The following is a 19,222-nucleotide window of genomic DNA, read 5'->3' as shown; positions in this document are numbered from 1 at the left end:
CTGTGAGCTGTGGTAGGTGCTCTTTTTTCATTTGTCCCACTGCCCCCTGTCTCTTATACCCCTGATGACATACCAACATCCCCACAGGAGGATTGGTTCTGAGGTTACCAAAACACAAATTTAAATCTAATAAGCTGCTGGTAGCTAAGTGACCAGTTTAAGCTGATCGGTTAAAATTCAAAAGCCTGTTCTGATTCAAATGCCTGAAGCCTGTTACTAAGGCAACCCTGCTGCTTCTCCTTTGATATGATGTTTCAGTCTGTGTTCTCCATGCACACGTACCTTTTAAGCACAGAAAAAAAGCACCTTTTAAAAGGACCATGCAATTTTACAACTCCTAGCATTTTACAATTTTTAAAATAATTTTTACAAACACCAATTTTGCAACACTGATATTCCGGAAGGTTGTGGGGCCTGCATCAGAATCTTGACTTGCTACATGTCATTTAGGGTGAGGCTCCCAGCCCAGTACTAATGGAGTGCCGCACTGTCAGAGGTGCCCTCTTCTGGATAAGACACTAAAGGGGATTCACACACAAGAACACAACACAAGAACACAACACAAGAACTAGAAGCTGGTGTAGGCCACCAGGTACCTCAAACCTGCCCCAACATTCATAGAAACATAGAAAATAAGAGCAGGAGGAGGGCATTCGGCCCTTCAACCCTGTTCCACCGTACATTATGATCATGGCTGATCATCAAATTCACTATCCTGACCCCGCCCTCCCCCCAATATCCTTTGACCCCCTTCGCCTCCAAGTGCTATATCTAACACCTTTTTGAATACATTCAATGTTTTGGGCTCAACTAATTCCTGTGGTAGCGAATTCCACAGACTGACCACTCTCTGGGTGAAGAAATGTCTCCTCATCTCTGTCCTAAACAGTCTACCCTGTATCCTCAGACTGTGACCCCTGGTTCTGGACTTCCCCACCATAGGGGACATCCTTTCTGCATCTACCCTGTTAGAATTTTATAGGTTTCTATGAGATCCCCCCTCATTCTTCTGAACTCCAGCGAATACAATTCTAACCAACTCAATCTCTCCACATATGTCAGTCCCGCCATCCCAGAAATTTTTTATTCATTTGTGGGACATGGGCGTCGCTGGCTGGCCAGCATTTATTGCCCATCCCTAGTTGACGTTGGAGGGCAGTTGAGAGTCAACCACATTGCTGTGGCTCTGGAGTCACATGTAGGCCAGACCGGGTAAGGACGGCAGATTTCCTTCCCTAAAGGACATTAGTGAACCAGATGGGTTTTTTATGGTAATGGGTTAGTTTCAAGGCTACCATCCAGTATTCCAGATGTAGTTAATTATTGAATTTAAATTCCCCAGGATGGGATTGGAACGTGTGTATCTGAATCATTAATCCAGGTTACTGGATTACTAGCTCAGTAAGATAAAGACTCTGCTGCTGTATCCTGTAACTATTATAACTCTGTCTACGAATAACTCGCAGAATTTGCAAAAGGGCATAAATCTGAGACAATTGTTTGAAAAGGTATTGTCTTTAAATGGCTGGGCAAAGGCGGATAATGCAACTAATATCAGTTTGTTATCTTTTCAGGGGATGTATAAGATGGTGCAAAGGTTTGAAGGACCACTTCTTAAGGTAACAGCTTTCCATGAATCTGTGACAGATTGTTGATGTCAAATATAATAGAACCATTGCAAGAAGTGACCCTACCTCATTCTTCTGAACTCAAGGTCAAGGTTCACAGGGGGGAAGGTGTACAGGTCAAGGTTCATAGGAGGGAAGGTGTACAGGTCAAGGTTCACGGGGGGAGGTGTACAGGTCAAGGTTCACGGGGGGAGGTGTACAGGTCAAGGTTCACGGGGGGAAAGTGTACAGGTCAAGGTTCACGGGGGGGGGTGTACAGGTCAAGGTTCACGGGAGGAAGGTGTACAAGTCAAGGTTCACGGGGGAAGGTGTACAGGTCAAGATTCACAGGGAAGGTGTACAGGTTAAGGTTCACAAGGGAAGGCGTACAGGTCAAGGTTCACGGGGGGAAGGGTGGGTGCAGCAGCTCTGAGACACAGGGCCTTGGGAGATGCAGTTGGTTGCATGTTTTCTGGAGATGGCCCACAGGAGCAGGAGTAGGCCATTCAGCCCGTTGAACCTGCTCCACCATTCAATGTGATAATGGCTGGTACCCACACTATCCCCATAACCCTTTACATTAAGATGAATCAGAAATCTCTACCATAAACAAACTCGATGACTGAGTTCCCAGTTCCCTGGGGCAGAGAATTCCAAAGATTCACAGCCCTCGAATGTAAAGAAATCTTTCCTCATCTTAGTCCTAAGTGGTTTCCCTTTTATTTTGAAATTGTGCCCCCTGGTTCGAGACTCCGTACCAAGGGAAACATCTTGCCTGCATCTACCCGGTCTATTCCTTCAAGTAATTTGTAGGTTTCAGTGAGATCAATTCTCACTCTTCAAAACTCGGGAAAATACCGGTCCGGTTCGCCCAATCTCTCTGCAGAAGACAGTCCCACCATCCCCGGGACAGCAAATGGAGTTTTGGCTGAGCACCAAATTCTCCGTTGTTGCCGGCAATGGGGCGTCCACAAACCAGAGCAGAGAATCCCGTCCGTGACCGACACATCGAGGAGGACAAGGGCAGCAGATACCTGGGAACACCACCACCTGCAAGTTTCGCTCAAACCTCTCACCATCCTTCAAAATATTTTGCCATTCCTTCACTGCTGCTGGGTCAAAATCACAGAATCTTTACAGTGCAGAAGGCCATTCAGCCCATTGAGTCTGCACTGGTTCTCTGAAAGAACATTCTACCAAGTCCCATTTCCCTGCCTTATCCCTGTAACCGTGCATATTCTCTCTTTTCAGACAGCAATCCAATTCCCTTTTAAATACCTCAATCAAAGCTGCCTCCACCATCCTCTCAGGCAGGTTGCTCCAATCCAATCACCCTCTGGGTGAAAAGAATTTTCCTCACATCACTTCTACTCTCTTTGTCAATAATTTTGAATCTTTACCCCCAAGTTCTTGATGCTCTCCTGAGTGATTTGATCTGATTTATTATTGTCACATGTATTAACATACAGTGAAAAGTATTGTTTCTTGCCTGTGATACAGACAAAGCATACCGTTCATAGAAAAAGAAAGAAGAGAGTGCAGAATGTAGTGTTACAGTCATAACTAGGGTGTAGAGAAAGATCAACTTAGTGCGAGGTAGGTCCATTAAAATGTCTGACGGCAGCAGGGAAGAAGCTGTTCTTGAGTCGGTTGGTACGTGACCTCAGACTTTTGTATCTTTTTCCCGATGGAAGAAGGTGAAGAGAGAATGTCCGGGGTGCGTGGGGTCCTTAATTATGCTGGCTGCTTTGCCGAGGCAGCGGGAAGTGTAGACAGAGTCAATGGATGGGAGGCTGGTTTGCGTGATGGATTGGGCTACATTCATGACCTTTTGTAGTTCCTTGCGGTCTTGGGCAGAGCAGGAGCCATACCAAGCTGTGATACAACCAGGAAGAATGCTTTCTATGTTGCATCTGTAAAAGCTGATGAGAGTCATAGTGAACATGCCAAATTTCCTTAATCTTCTGAGAAAGTAGAGCATTGGTGGGCTTTCTTAACTATAGTGTCGGCATGGGGGGACCAGGACAGGTTGTCAGTGATCTGGACACCTAAAAACTTGAAGCTCTTGATAAATTCTACTTTGTCCCCGTTGATGTAGACAGGGGCATGTTCTCCACTATGGTTCCTGAACTCGATGACTATCTCCTTCGTTTGTTGACATTGAGGGAGAGATTATTGTTGCCGCACCAGTTCACCAGATTCTCTATCTCATTCCTGTACTCTGTCTCGTCATTGTTTGAGATCCGACCCACTACGGTGGCGTTGTCAGCAAACTTGGAAATCGAGTTGGAGGGGAGTTTGGCCACACAGTCATAGGTATTGAATTTGATGATCAGCCATGATCAAGATGAATGGCGGAGCAGGCTCGAAGGGCCGAATGGCCTCCTGCTGCTTCCAACTTCTATGTTTCTATGTTTATCCATCCCCAGTCATCGGCGTAGGGCCTCAGCAGAAAATCCAAGGTTGACACTCCGGTGCAGTGCTGAGGGAGTGCTGCACTGTCAGAGATGCTGTCTTCCAGATAAGGCATTAAAACAAGGCCCTCTCTGTCCTCTTGGGATCTTCTTTCATCATCTTAACACCTCAGTTAAATCACTCCTTAACTGTTGTCACACATGAGAATACAAAGCTAGACTGTCCAATGTGTCTCCATGTTAATTCTGCTAGCCTCGCTATGCCTTCTCTGCTAACTGCATTATTGGTTAGAAAGTTCTGGCCATCCTTTCCAGTTATACTCATCCATTTTATCTTTCTAGCGTTCCAGGTTTTTTGGCTGGAATTTGGTCTGGGTGGTTTTGGAACACGGAGTGCTGTCGTGGTTTCACAATCAGTAAGTGTGAGCAAATTATGTTTGTGTAACAAGAAATGTGAACGTTCGATTTGTGTGCCAGTGATTCAGCGTTAGACAATCGCCCGCTCTCTCCTTTCTGAAGGTCCGATGCGAAGACAGAGGTTTACCGGCAAGGTTGCAAGAATCTCACACAAGCTACTTGTACAGTAAGACCCATTTAATTGTTACCTTAGAACTGGAGGGCAAAGCAGAGAACACCGGGGGGAGGACATTCAGCCCATCAGGCCAATGCCAGCCCTGGACAAAAACAGCTCAGCAAGTCCCAATCCCCAGCCATTTTCCTGTGGCCCTGCAAATTAGGGGAGGCAGTGGCGTAGCGGTATTGTCACTGGGCTACTAATCCAGAGACCCAGGGTAATGCTCTGGGTTCGAATCCCATCAGAGCGGATGGTAAAATTTGAATTCTGTAAATATCTGGAATTAAAGGTCCAATGATGACCATGAAACCATTGTCGATTGTTGTAAAAACCCATCTGGTTCACTGATGTCCTTTAGGGAAGGAAATCTGCTGTCCTTACCCGGTCTGGCCTACATGTGACTCCAGAGCCACAGCAATGTGGTTGACTCTCAAATGCCCTCTGAAATGGAGAGCGGTTAGGGATGGCGAGCAAATGTGACCCAGCCAGCGACGCCCATGTAAAAAATAATATCCAATTCCCTTCTGAAAGTCTTTCCCAGGCAATGCATCACGCAGCCTTTTGTTCTGTTCCCTCCCTGGCTTGGGTGACTGTGTGGAGACTGCACGTTCTCCCCGTGACTTTTAGGGTGGCACAGTGGTTAGCACTGCCGTCTCACAGCACCAGGGACCCGGGTTCAATTCCCGGCTTGGGTCACTGTCTGTGTGGAGTCTGCACGTTCTCCCCGTGTCTGTGTGGGGTTTCCTCCGGGTGCTCCGGTTTCCCCCCACAGTCTGAAACACGTGCTGGTTAGGGTGCATTGGCCGTGCTAAATTCTCCCGAACAGGCACCAGAGTTGGAGACTGGGGGATTTTCACAGTAACTTCATTGCAGTGTTAATGTCAGCCTACTTGTGACACTAAAAAATAAATAATAAATTCACTTCAGATTTTTGATACTTCTATGAATGGGAATAGATTCTTGAATAATTTTTCCATTTCTGCTGTTATGATCCAGTCAGGGGCTGTTAACACTAAATGAGAAATTGCATCACCTTGTTTTAGCCAATAGAACCAGGCCACAAAATTCCACGATTTAAATAAAATCACAAACTGTATTGTATTTAAAAGGTTTAAACAAAACAAAATGCTATTACTGTAACAATATGGTTTATGCTATGAAGGAGAAGTTTGATCTCTCAGAGAACTAACACTCAACCACTCAAAGTGAAGGACCTCCCTTCATACCAAAAGGGAAAAGAGGGTGATGGTTGATGGGAAATGTTCATCCTGGAGTTCAGTTACGAGTGGTGTACTGCAAGGATCTGTTTTGGGGCCACTGCTGTTTGTCATTTTTATGAATGACCTGGATGAGGGCGTAGAAGGATGGGTTAGTAAATTTGCGGATGACACTAAGTCGGTGGAGTTGTGGACAGTGCGGAAGGATGTTGCAGGTTACAGAGGGACATAGATAAGCTGCAGAGCTGGGCTGAGAGGTGGCAAATGTAGTTCAATGCGGAAAAGTGTGAGGTGATTCACTTTGGAAGGAGTAACAGGATTACAGAGTACTGGGCTAATGGTAAGATACTTGGTAGTGTGGATGAACAGAGAGATCTCGGTGTCCATGTGCATAGATCCCTGAAAGTTGGCACCCAGGTTGATAGGGTTGTTAAGAAGGCGTACGGTGTGTTAGCTTTTATTGGTAGAGGGATTGAGTTTCGGAGCCAGGAGGTCATGTTGCAGCTGTACAAAACTCTGGTGCGGCCGCACTTGGAGTATTGCGTACAGTTCTGGTCGCTGCATTATAGGAAGGATGTGGAAGCATTGGAAAGGGTGCAGAGGAGATTTACCAGGATGTTGCCTGGTATGGTGGGAAGGTCCTCTGAGGAAAGGCTGAGGGACTTGAGGCTGTTTTTGTTAGAGAGAAGAAGGTTAAGAGGTGACTTAATAGAGGCATACAAGATGATCAGAGGATTAGACAGGGTGGATAGTGAGAGCCTTTTTCCTCGGATGGTGATGGCTAGCACGAGGGGACATAGCTTTAAATTGAGGGGTGATAGATATAGGACAGATGTCAGAGGTAGGTTCTTTACTCAGAGAGTAGTAAGGGCGTGGAATGCCCTGCCTGCAGCAGTAGTGGACTCGTCAACATTAAGGGCATTTAAATGGTTATTGGATAAACATATGGATGATATTGGAATAGTGTAGATTAGATGGGCTTTAGATTGGTTTCACTGGTCGGCGCAACATCGAGGGCCGAAGGGCCTGTACTGCGCTGTAATGTTCTATGAAAATGCTGGAAAATCTCAGCAGGCCTGGCAGCATCTGTAAGGAGAGAAAAGAGCTGACGTTTCGAGTCCAGATGACCCTTTGTCAAAGCTAAAAGGCAGAGAAAGTGGGAGATATTTATCCTGCAGGGGGAGGGAATGAAAGATGAGTCATAGCCACAAAAACCAGGGGAAAGGCTGCTAATGGCAGCCCATAGAGAGAATAAAGGGTGTGAATGGCCAAACGGCAGAGAAGCTGTAGAATGAAAACAAAGGGGTGGAGGTGAGATCGAGTCAATCATCTGAAGTTGTTGAATTTGATGTTGAGACCGGAAGGCTGTAAAGTGCTGAGCCGGAAGATGAGATGCTGTTCCTCCAGTTTGCGTTGAGCTTCACTGGAATATTCCTATCCGCCTCCTTTCATAATCTGTTAAAGTGTGTGTGGGAAATAGTACGATCCGTCTTCAGCAACTTTCAGTGATTAAATCAAAATAACACTCCTGAGATTCTCTCTTTATAAAGAAACAAGTAAGACTTTATTTTCCTAACTAACCGTGAACAGGTTAACTAAACTATTAACAAACATTATTCTAATGGAATGCTGTTTCCATAAATACAATTCCCGCTTATTGACAAAAAAAAATAGAAATTTTAGTTGCTCTCGAACGTCAATCAGATTTGTAATCTGCCGGAATCATCTTCCTTCTTTGCTGCTTTCTCCTGTGTTCCGTTGGTCTGTTCTTCTGAGATGAGATGAGGCTTTCTTTTAATACATAAAACGTGACTGTTACACTGGCGGAGAGCAGGTTCTGCCTCTCTCTAGCTGGGAGCGGTGGCAGTTGCTGACAGAGGCACTGGCTGTCTTTCTGACCATTTGGAGCTGGGGGCGGTGGCCCTCATAACCCTGATGACATACTAAAATTCGCACAATGGGATTGGTTTACAGGTTATCAAAACCATCATATTCAAATCTGATAGGCCACTGCTATACAAATACCCACTTCAAATTGATTGGTTAAAATTCAAAAACATGTTCTGATTCAAATGCCTAAAGCCTGTTACCAAAGCAATCCTGTGGTTTTGCCCCTGATACATTGCTTCAGACTGTGTACTGGATTTTTGCAAAAAAAAAACCCTTTTTAAAAAAAACCATGCAATGGTGTCTGCTTTTTAGTATTTTTACAATTGTTTTATAATTTTCACAAACACTAACTTCACAACATTTATAATTACCGATGTTACACACTCACATTTGCTTTCCCTCCTCCTGTACGATTAGGATTCTATTAAACATTTGGCCCAACTGGATGCTCGTTAGGAACCAGCTTGATTAACTGTAACCGTTTGGAGAGTGTAATGTGCGAATGAACCCAGGGAAGGAAATAAATGTCAGGACTCCAGAATTAAACTGAAACACCAGAATCATCCTTACTGTGCACGCCCACACAAAATCTAACACAAGCAATAAAGACCAATAGCATTGAATACAGGAGTTGGGACATCTTGCTGAAGTTGTACAAGACATTGGTAAGGCCACACTTGGAATACTGTGTACAGTTCAGGTCACCCGATTATAGAAAGGATATTATTAAACTAGAACGAGTGCAGAAAAAATTTACTAGGATGCTACCGGGACTTGATGGATTGAGTTATAAGGACAGGCTGGATAGACTGGGACTTTTTTCTCTGGAGCATAGAAGGCTGAGGGGTGATCTTATAGAGGTCTATAAAATAATGAGGGGCACAGATCAGCTAGAAAGTCAATATCTTTTCCCAAAGGTAGGGGAGTCTAAAACTAGAGGGCATAGGTTTAAGGTGAGAGGGGAGAGATACAAAAGTGTCCGGAGGGGCAATTTGTTCACTCAGAGTGTGGGGAGTATCTGGAACAAGCTGCCAGAGGTAGTAGTAGAGGCGGGTACAATTTTGTCTTTTAAAAAGCATTTAGATAGTTACATGGGTATGATGGGTATAGAGGGATATGGGCCAAATACGGGCAATTGGGGCTAGCTTAGGGGTTTAAAAAAAAAGGCGGCATGGACAAGTTGGGCCGAAGGGCCTGTTTCCATTCTGTAAACCTCTATGACTCAATAGGTACTTTAACAATAATTCGAAACCAAGTTCAACGTTAAACTCCATCCCACAGACATAGCCCAGCTTAACCTTTCACTCTGAGTGGCTTTAAAGCACACTCACTTATTCCTTTCCTTATTCATTCATGAGATGTGGGCATCGTTGGCTGGGCCAACATTGGTTGCCCATCCCTAATTGCCCTCGAACTGAGTGTCTCGCTCGGCCATTTCAGAGGGCAGTTAAAAGACAACCACATTGCTGTGGCTCTGGAGTCACATGTAGGCCAGACCAGGTAAGGATGGCAGATTTCCTTCCCTAAAGGACATTAGTGAACAAGATGGGTTTTTCCGACAATCGACAATGGTTCCATGGTCATCAGTAGATTCTTAATTCCAGATTTTTTTTTATTGAATTCAAATTCCACCACCTGCCATGGCGGGATTCGAACCCGGGTCCCCCAGAACATTCGCTGAGTTTCTGGATTAATAGTTTAGCGATAATACCACTAGGCCATCGCGTCCCCTGCAGTGTTAATGTAAGCCTACTTGTGACATCAATGAATAAACTTTCACTTATTGCCCATCCCCGAGGACAATTGAGAGTTAACTTCATTTCTATGGCTCTGGAGTCACATGTAGGCCAGACCCGGTAAGGACGGCAGATTTCCTCCCCGAAGGACATTTGTGAACCAGATGGGTTTTCCGACAATGGTTTTATGGTCATCAGTAGATTCTTAATTGCAGATTTTTATTAAATTCAAATTCCACCATCTCCCGTGATGAGTAATGTCCGGGTCCCAGGACATTATCCTGGGTCTCTGGATTACTAGTTCAGTGACAATACCACAATGTCACCACTTCCCCCAGCCTCTTTTAGCCTCTGGCTCGGGTCTGGCTACCCAGGTCACAGCTCGGGTATGTGGTATCTTGCGAACAGTATGACCTCCCGTTCCAGGGATAGGAGTCACTGATGGTGGCCCAATGTGACCCACCAGAAACACTGCCTTGGAGTCCATTCCAGAGCTGTTCTTCCCTCTTTACAGAGAGCACTGGTTCTGCCCGAATCTCTGGTTAAATACAATGGATTGAATGTCATCTCCCAGTGAGTGGAAAAGCAGAATGCACCAATTCCTGTGCAAGCCCTGCTCCACCCTCAGTAACTGTGGGGTTGGGGTGGGTTAAGGGACCGGAGGGGCAGGCGTTGAGCGAGGGCGAGAGGTGGGGTTGGGTGGGCAAAGTAAGCGGAGGAATGAAGTCAAATTTCTTTGTGAGTTGAGGTGCCAACCTCCCATTCCCACCTGTGTGAGTTCCCCTCCCTCCGTGGACTAGACCCGGACAGATTGCGTGCTAAGTTTTAGGTTCTTCTGGATTTCTCATTCTCCAAACCTCTCTGTCCCAAAGGTTAAAAGTACGGATGAGAGAGTCTTTTCAATCAAGTGTTTTGATGACAGTATTCACATCTTCAAAGTGCATCACAAAGGAGCGTCTGCTCAGACAAGTCAGGTGAGTAGCCAAATACTGTCGATTTTTATAACTGAGTTGATGAACTGTGTTTTAGCTCAGGACAAATCCCGATCTCTCAGCCATGACTGGCCTGGAAAACAAACACCTGCTCACAGCCCAGCCCTGCCCTTCCAGAATCAAGATCCGGCCCCCTTCTCATCACCTTCTGCCCCTCCAGCCTCTGTATTCTTACCCGTATAAGGGAGTGCCACTCCATTGGAGGGTCAGAATTAAGTGAGTGCCGCACTGTCAGAGGGTCAGTGCTGAGGGAGTGCCGCACTGTCAGAGGGTCAGTACTGAGGGAGTGCCGCACTGTCGGAGGGTCAGTACTGAGGGAGTGCCGCACTGTCAGAGGGTCAGTACTGAGGGAGTGCCGCACTGTCAGAGGGTCAGTACTGAGGGAGTGCTGCACTGTCAGAGGGTCAATACTGAGGGAGTGTCACACTGTCAGAGGGTCAGTACTGAGGGAGTGCTGCACTGTCAGAGGGTCAGTACTGAGGGAGTGCCGCACTGTCGGAGGGTCAGTACTGAGGGAGTGCTGCACTGTCAGAGGGTCAGTGCTGAGGGAGTGCTGCACTGTCAGAGGGTCAGTACTGAGGGAGTGCTGCACTGTCAGAGGGTCAGTACTGAGGGAGTGCCGCACTGTCAGAGGGTCAGTACTGAGGGAGTGCCGCACTGTCAGAAGGTCAGTGCTGAGGGAGTGCCGCACTGTCAGAGGGTCAGTGCTGAGGGAGTGCCGCACTGTCGGAGGGTCAGTGCTGAGGGAGTGCCGCACTGTCAGAGGGTCAGTGCTGAGAGAGTGCCGCACTGTCAGAGGGTCAGTACTGAGGGAGTGCCGCACAGTCAGAGGGTCAGTACTGAGGGAGTGCGGCACTGTCAGAGGGTCAGTGCTGAGAGAGTGCCGCACTGTCAGAGGGTCAGAACTGAGGGAGTGCTGTACTGTCAGAGGGTCAGCACTGAGGGAGCGCCGCACTGTCAGAGGGTCAGTACTGAGGGAGTGCCGCACTGTCAGAGGGTCAGTACTGAGGGAGTGCCGCACTGTCAGAGGGTCAGTACTGAGGGAGTGCCGCACTGTCAGAGGGTCAGTACTGAGGGAGTGCCGCACTGTCAGAGGGTCAGTACTGAGGGAGTGCCGCACTGTCAGAGGGTCAGTACTGAGGGAGTGCTGCACTGTCAGAGGGTCAGTACTGAGGGAGTGCTGCACTGTCAGGGGGTCAGTACTGAGGGAGTGCCGCACTGTCAGGGGGTCAGTAAACCAGCCTCATCTGCTCCTGTGGTTGAATGTTGAGTATCCAATGGGAATGTTTTGAAGATGAGAAGGGGAGGTCTGTCCAATGGTTTCTCTGTTTCTTAGTAACGATTATTAAAGAAAGGAAATGTTGCAGATGCAGGAGATCGGAAGGAAACACAGAAATACTCGGCATATCTGGAAGCAACTCTGGATAAAAACAGAGATATTAGGCGGGATTTTCTGGCCGCGCTCGCCCCAAGACCGGAAAATCCCACCGGAGGTCAATGGACCTTTGCATGGTCCGTCCCCCCACCCGCTGCGATTCCCGCGGTGAACAGGATGGGAAAATTCCGCCCAGTGTTTCAGGTGGATGGAACAGTTGTCTGGAAGATCGAATTGACATAGGGAAGGACAGGATATTGGAGGCAGATTTAAAAGTGGATAAGTCTCCAGGTCTGGATGAATTGTGCCCTCAGCTGCTGTGGGCGGCAAGGGAGGAGATTGCAGGGGCTCTGACCCAAATTTTCAATTCCTCTCTGGCCACGGGGGAGGTGCCAGACGACTGGAGAACAGCTAATGTGGTTCCGCTATAGGGTTGTAGAGATAAACCAGGGAACTACAGACCCAGTGAATCTCATGTCAGTGGTCGGGAAATTATTAGAGAAACGTCTGAAGGAGAGCATCGATCTCCACTTGGAAAAGCAAAGCTTGATCAGGGATAGTAGGCACGGCTTCGTCAGCGGGAGGTCATGCCTAACAAATTTGATTGAATTTTTTGAGGAGGTGACCAGGTGTGCAGATGAGGGTAGTGCAGTCGATGCAGTTTCCATGGATTTCAGCAAAGCCTTTGACAAGGTTCCACATGGCAGTCTTAGGTAGGGTTCTGAAGACTGTGGAGGAACAGAGAGATCTTGGGGTCCATATCCACAAATCTCTAAAGGTTGCCAGTCAAGTGGATAGAGCTGTGAAGAAGGCCTATAGTGTGTTAGCTTTTATTAACAGGGGGTTGGAGTTTAAGAGTCGTGGGGTTATGCTGCAACTGTACAGGACCTTGGTGAGACCACATTTGGAATATTGTGTGCAGTTCTGGTCACCTCACTATAAGAAGGATGTGGAAGCGCTGGAAAGAGTGCAGAGGAGATTTACCAGGATGCTGCCTGGTTTGGAGGGTAGGTCATATGAGGAAAGGTTGAGGGAGCTAGGGCTGTTCTCTCTGGAGCGGAGGAGGCTGAGGGGAGACTTAATAGAGGTGTATAAAATGATGAAGGGGATAGATAGAGTGAACGTTCAAAGACTATTTCCTCGGGTGGATGGAGCTATTACAAGGGGGCATAACTATAGGGTTCGTGGTGGGAGATACAGGACGGATATCAGAGGTAGGTTCTTTACGCAGAGAGTGGTTGGGGTGTGGAATGGACTGCCTGCAGTGATAGTGGAGTCAGACACTTTAGAAACATTTAAGCGGTTATTGGATAGGCACATGGAGCACACCAGGATGGTAGGGAGTGGGATAGCTTGATCTTGGTTTCAGATAAAGCTCGGCACAACATCGTGGGCCGAAGGGCCTGTTCTGTGCTGTACTGTTCTATGTTCTATGTTCTATGTTTTATAAAGAAGGTAAATTTACATGGGATACAGGGTAATTAGATAAAGTGGATTCAAAATTGGCTCAGTTGTAGGAGACAGAGGGTGATGACAGAAGGCTGCTTTAGTGACTGGAAGCCAGTGTCCAGTGGAGTACCACAGGCAAAAATTTGTACCATTTTTAATGAAAATCGAATTATCCTAGTGAAAATAATATTTTGTGAATTTATTTCCCCTGTAAAACAGGGTATTTTTAAATTCATTTGTGGGGCATGGGTGTCGCTGGCTGGCCAGCATTTATTGCCCATCCCTAGTTAACCGTGGGCAGTTGCTGTGGCTCTGGAGTCACATGTAGGCCAGACCGGGTAAGGACGGCAGATTTCCTTCCCTAAAGGACATTAGTGACATAGATGGGTTTTTCCGACAATCGACAATGGTTTCATGGTTGTCAGTAGATTCTTAATTCCAAATATTTTTATTGGATTCAAATTCCATCATCTGCCGTGGCGGGATTCGAACCCGGATCCCCAGAACACTAGCTGATTTTCTGGATTAATAATCTGGTGATAGTACCACTGGGCCATCGCCTCCCCCTGGGTATTATACAATCCATTAGGGTTACTTCATTCATCTTTTGCTACTCCAGCTATCCACATCTCTCCATCATTTTTTTTGGTAAGTAATTCCAGATTTCTGTTTTTGTTCTAGAAATGGCTTCAGGCTATAGGTGAGCATTCTGCTTACAGCACTCACTACTGTTCCCCGGATCAGTACAGCGATGATGATGAAGATGAAGCCTCTGAGTCTCTACAGGAATCATTACAGGTATATGTCAACATCCGAATGGATTCTCAAGCTGCTATCCCTCTTTGTGATGTACAAAGAGAGACTGGATTCACTGGGCTTGTACTCACTGGAATTGAGAAGAATGAGAGGGGATCTCATAGAAACATAGAAAATCCTGATGGGACTGGACAGGCTCGATGCGAGGAGAATGTTCCCAATGTTGGGGAAGTGCAGAACTAGGGGCCACAGTCTAAGAATAAAGGGGCGGCCCAGTGGTTAGCACTGTTGCCTCACAGTGCCAGGGACCCGGGTTCAATTCCTGGTTTGGGTCACTGTCTGTCTGTTGGGTCTGCACGTTCTCCCCGTGTCTGCGTGGGTTTCCTCCGGGTGCTCCGGTTTCCTTCCACAGTCTGAAAGACGTGCCGGTTAGGATGCATTGGTCATGCTAAATTTTCCCTCAGTGTACCCGAACAGGCACCAGAGTGTGACAACTAGGGCAATTTCACAGTAACTTAATTGCAGTGTTAATGTAAGCCTTACTTGCGACTAATAAATAAACTTTAAAAAACATTTAAGTTGTAAGCCATTCAGGACTGAGATGAGGAAGAATTTTTTCACTCAGAGTTGTGAATCTGTGGAATTCTCTACCACAGAAAGCTGTTGGGGCCGGTTGGTTAGATATGTTCAAGAGGGAGCTGGACGTGGCCCTTGTGGCTAAAGGGATCAAGGGGTATGGAGAGAAAGCGGGAGTCGGATACTGACAGTGCATGATCAGCCATGATCATATTGAATGGTGATGCAGGCTCCAAAGGGCCGAATGGCCTATCCCTGCACCTATTTTGTATACTTCTATTAACAACAGAGTCAATGTGTGAATGAGTGAGAGTTAACAGGGACAGAGTGTGAATGAGTGAGAGTTAACAGAGTCAGAGTGTGAATGAGTGAGAGTTAACAGGGTCAGAGTGTGAATGAGTGAGAGTTAACAGGGTCAGAGTGTGAATGAGTGAGAGTTAACAGGGACAGAGTGTGAATGAGTGAGAGTTAACAGGGACAGAGTGTGAATGAGTGAGTTAACAGGGTCAGAGTGTGAATGAGTGTGAGTTAACGGACAGAGTGTGAATGAGTGAGAGTTAACAGGGACAGAGTGTGAATGAGTGAGAGTTAACAGGGTCAGAGTGTGAATGAGTGAGAGTTAACAGGGTCAGAGTGTGAATGAGTGAGAGTTAACAGGGTCAGAGTGTGAATGAGTGAGAGTTAACGGACAGAGTGTGAATGAGTGAGAGTTAACAACAGGGACAGAGTGTGAATGAGTGAGTTAACAGGGTCAGAGTGTGAATGAGTGAGAGTTAACAACAGGGACAGAGTGTGAATGAGTGAGAGTTAACGGACAGAGTGTGAATGAGTGAGAGTTAACAGGGTCAGAGTGTGAATGAGTGAGAGTTAACAGGGTCAGAGTGTGAATGAGTGAGAGTTAACAACAGGGTCAGAGTGTGAATGAGTGAGTTAACAGGGTCAGAGTGTGAATGAGTGAGAGTTAACAACAGGGACAGAGTGTGAATGAGTGAGAGTTAACGGACAGAGTGTGAATGAGTGAGAGTTAACAACAGGGACAGAGTGTGAATGAGTGAGAGTTAACAACAGGGACAGAGTGTGAATGAGTGAGAGTTAACAACAGGGACAGAGTGTGAATGAGTGAGAGTTAACAGGGTCAGAGTGTGAATGAGTGAGAGTTAACAGGGTCAGAGTGTGAATGAGTGAGAGTTAACAGGGTCAGAGTGTGAATGAGTGAGAGTTAACGGACAGAGTGTGAATGAGTGAGAGTTAACAGGGTCAGAGTGTGAATGAGTGAGAGTTAACAACAGGGTCAGAGTGTGAATGAGTGAGAGTTAACAGGGACAGAGTGTGAATGAGTGAGAGTTAACAACAGGGACAGAGTGTGAATGAGTGAGAGTTAACGGACAGAGTGTGAATGAGTGAGAGTTAACAGGGTCAGAGTGTGAATGAGTGAGAGTTAACAGGGTCAGAGTGTGAATGAGTGAGAGTTAACAGGGTCAGAGTGTGAATGAGTGAGAGTTAACGGACAGAGTGTGAATGAGTGAGAGTTAACAACAGGGTCAGAGTGTGAATGAGTGAGAGTTAACAACAGGGTCAGAGTGTGAATGAGTGAGAGTTAACAGGGACAGAGTGTGAATGAGTGAGAGTTAACAACAGGGACAGAGTGTGAATGAGTGAGAGTTAACGGACAGAGTGTGAATGAGTGAGAGTTAACAACAGGGACAGAGTGTGAATGAGTGAGAGTTAACAACAGGGACAGAGTGTGAATGAGTGAGAGTTAACAACAGGGACAGAGTGTGAATGAGTGAGAGTTAACAGGGTCAGAGTGTGAATGAGTGAGAGTTAACAGGGTCAGAGTGTGAATGAGTGAGAGTTAACAGGGTCAGAGTGTGAATGAGTGAGAGTTAACGGACAGAGTGTGAATGAGTGAGAGTTAACAACAGGGTCAGAGTGTGAATGAGTGAGAGTTAACAACAGGGACAGAGTGTGAATGAGTGAGAGTTAACAGGGTCAGAGTGTGAATGAGTGAGAGTTAACAACAGGGACAGAGTGTGAATGAGTGAGAGTTAACGGACAGAGTGTGAATGAGTGAGAGTTAACAACAGGGACAGAGTGTGAATGAGTGAGAGTTAACAACAGGGACAGAGTGTGAATGAGTGAGAGTTAACGGACAGAGTGTGAATGAGTGAGAGTTAACAACAGGGACAGAGTGTGAATGAGTGAGAGTTAACAACAGGGACAGAGTGTGAATGAGTGAGAGTTAACAACAGGGTCAGAGTGTGAATGAGTGAGAGTTAACAACAGGGTCAGAGTGTGAATGAGTGAGAGTTAACAGGGACAGAGTGTGAATGAGTGAGAGTTAACAACAGGGACAGAGTGTGAATGAGTGAGAGTTAACAGGGACAGAGTGTGAATGAGTGAGAGTTAACAACAGGGACAGAGTGTGAATGAGTGAGAGTTAACAACAGGGACAGAGTGTGAATGAGTGAGAGTTAACAACAGGGTCAGAGTGTGAATGAGTGAGTTAACAACAGGGTCAGAGTGTGAATGAGTGAGAGTTAACAGGGTCAGAGTGTGAATGAGTGAGAGTTAACAACAGGGACAGAGTGTGAATGAGTGAGAGTTAACAGGGTCAGAGTGTGAATGAGTGAGAGTTAACAGGGACAGAGTGTGAATGAGTGAGAGTTAACAGGGACAGAGTGTGAATGAGTGAGAGTTAACAACAGGGACAGAGTGTGAATGAGTGAGAGTTAACAGGGTCAGAGTGTGAATGAGTGAGTTAACAGGGACAGAGTGTGAATGAGTGAGAGTTAACAACAGGGACAGAGTGTGAATGAGTGAGAGTTAACAGGGACAGAGTGTGAATGAGTGAGAGTTAACAGGGACAGAGTGTGAATGAGTGAGAGTTAACAGGGACAGAGTGTGAATGAGTGAGAGTTAACAGGGACAGAGTGTGAATGAGTGAGAGTTAACAGGGTCAGAGTGTGAATGAGTGAGAGTTAACAGGGACAGAGTGTGAATGAGTGAGAGTTAACAGGGACAGAGTGTGAATGAGTGAGAGTTAACAGGGACAGAGTGTGAATGAGTGAGAGTTAACAGGGTCAGAGTGTGAATGAGTGAGAGTTAACAGGGTCAGAGTGTGAATGAGTGAGAGTTAACAGGGACAGAGTGTGAATGAGTGAGTTAACAGGGACAGAGTGTGAATGAGTGAGAGTTAACAGGGTCAGAGTGTGAATGAGTGAGAGTTAACAGGGTCAGAGTGTGAATGAGTGAGAGTTAACAGGGACAGAGTGTGAATGAGTGAGTTAACAGGGACAGAGTGTGAATGAGTGAGTTAACAACAGGGTCAGAGTGTGAATGAGTGAGAGTTAACAGGGTCAGAGTGTGAATGAGTGTGAGTTAACAACAGGGACAGAGTGTGAATGAGTGAGAGTTAACAACAGGGTCAGAGTGTGAATGAGTGTGAGTTAACAACAGGGTCAGAGTGTGAATGAGTGAGAGTTAACAACAGGGTCAGAGTGTGAATGAGTGAGAGTTAACAACAGGGACAGAGTGTGAATGAGTGAGAGTTAACAGGGTCAGAGTGTGAATGAGTGTGAGTTAACAACAGGGTCAGAGTGTGAATGAGTGAGAGTTAACAACAGGGTCAGAGTGTGAATGAGTGAGAGTTAACAACAGGGACAGAGTGTGAATGAGTGAGAGTTAACAGGGTCAGAGTGTGAATGAGTGAGTTAACAGGGTCAGAGTGTGAATGAGTGAGTTAACAGGGTCAGAGTGTGAATGAGTGAGAGTTAACAGGGTGTGTGTGAATGAGTGAGAGTTAACAACAGGGACAGAGTGTGAATGAGTGAGTTAACAGGGACAGAGTGTGAATGAGTGAGTTAACAGGGACAGAGTGTGAATGAGTGAGTTAACAGGGACAGAGTGTGAATGAGTGTGAGTTAACAGGGTCAGAGTGTGAATGAGTGAGTTAACAGGGTCAGAGTGTGAATGAGTGAGTTAACAGGGACAGAGTGTGAATGAGTGTGAGTTAACAGGGTCAGAGTGTGAATGAGTGAGTTAACAGGGTCAGTGTGTGAATGAGTGTGAGTTAACAGGGTCAGAGTGTGAATGAGTGAGTTAACAGGGTCAGTGTGTGAATGAGTGTGAGTTAACAGGGACAGAGTGTGAATGAGTGTGAGTTAACAGGGTCAGAGTGTGAATGAGTGAGTTAACAGGGTCAGTGTGTGAATGAGTGTGAGTTAACAGGGTCAGAGTGTGAATGAGTGAGAGTTAACAGGGTCAGAGTGTGAATGAGTGAGTTAACAGGGTCAGAGTGTGAATGAGTGAGTTAACAGGGACAGAGTGTGAATGAGTGAGAGTTAACAGGGTCAGAGTGTGAATGAGTGAGTTAACAGGGTCAGAGTGTGAATGAGTGAGTTAACAGGGTCAGTGTGTGAATGAGTGTGAGTTAACAGGGTCAGAGTGTGAATGAGTGAGTTAACAGGGTCAGAGTGTGAATGAGTGAGAGTTAACAGGGTCAGAGTGTGAATGAGTGAGAGTTAACAGGGTCAGAGTGTGAATGAGTGAGAGTTAACAGGGTCAGAGTGTGAATGAGTGAGAGTTAACAGGGTCAGAGTGTGAATGAGTGAGTTAACAGGGTCAGTGTGTGAAT

General features: G+C 46.3%; 1 protein-coding gene across 2 annotated transcripts in view; it reads left to right on the top strand.

Moving 5' to 3' along the window:
• Nucleotides 1-19,222, top strand: part of osbpl1a (oxysterol binding protein-like 1A) — a 314,225-nt gene that overhangs the window by 51,062 nt on the left and 243,941 nt on the right. For both annotated transcript variants that reach the window (XM_078215603.1, XM_078215604.1), the window contains 5 exons: nt 1,575-1,619; nt 4,364-4,437; nt 4,541-4,604; nt 10,311-10,412; nt 13,936-14,052. In XM_078215603.1, coding sequence (XP_078071729.1) covers nt 1,575-1,619; nt 4,364-4,437; nt 4,541-4,604; nt 10,311-10,412; nt 13,936-14,052 — 402 coding nt within the window. The remainder of the gene's footprint in view (nt 1-1,574; nt 1,620-4,363; nt 4,438-4,540; nt 4,605-10,310; nt 10,413-13,935; nt 14,053-19,222) is intronic.

The sequence above is a fragment of the Mustelus asterias genome, chromosome 7, assembly GCF_964213995.1.
Source record: "Mustelus asterias chromosome 7, sMusAst1.hap1.1, whole genome shotgun sequence".
In the NCBI taxonomy this organism is placed as follows: domain Eukaryota; kingdom Metazoa; phylum Chordata; class Chondrichthyes; order Carcharhiniformes; family Triakidae; genus Mustelus; species Mustelus asterias.
The sequence above is the reverse complement of the archived record's forward strand: the minus strand, read 5'-3'. Positions and strand labels throughout refer to the sequence as shown.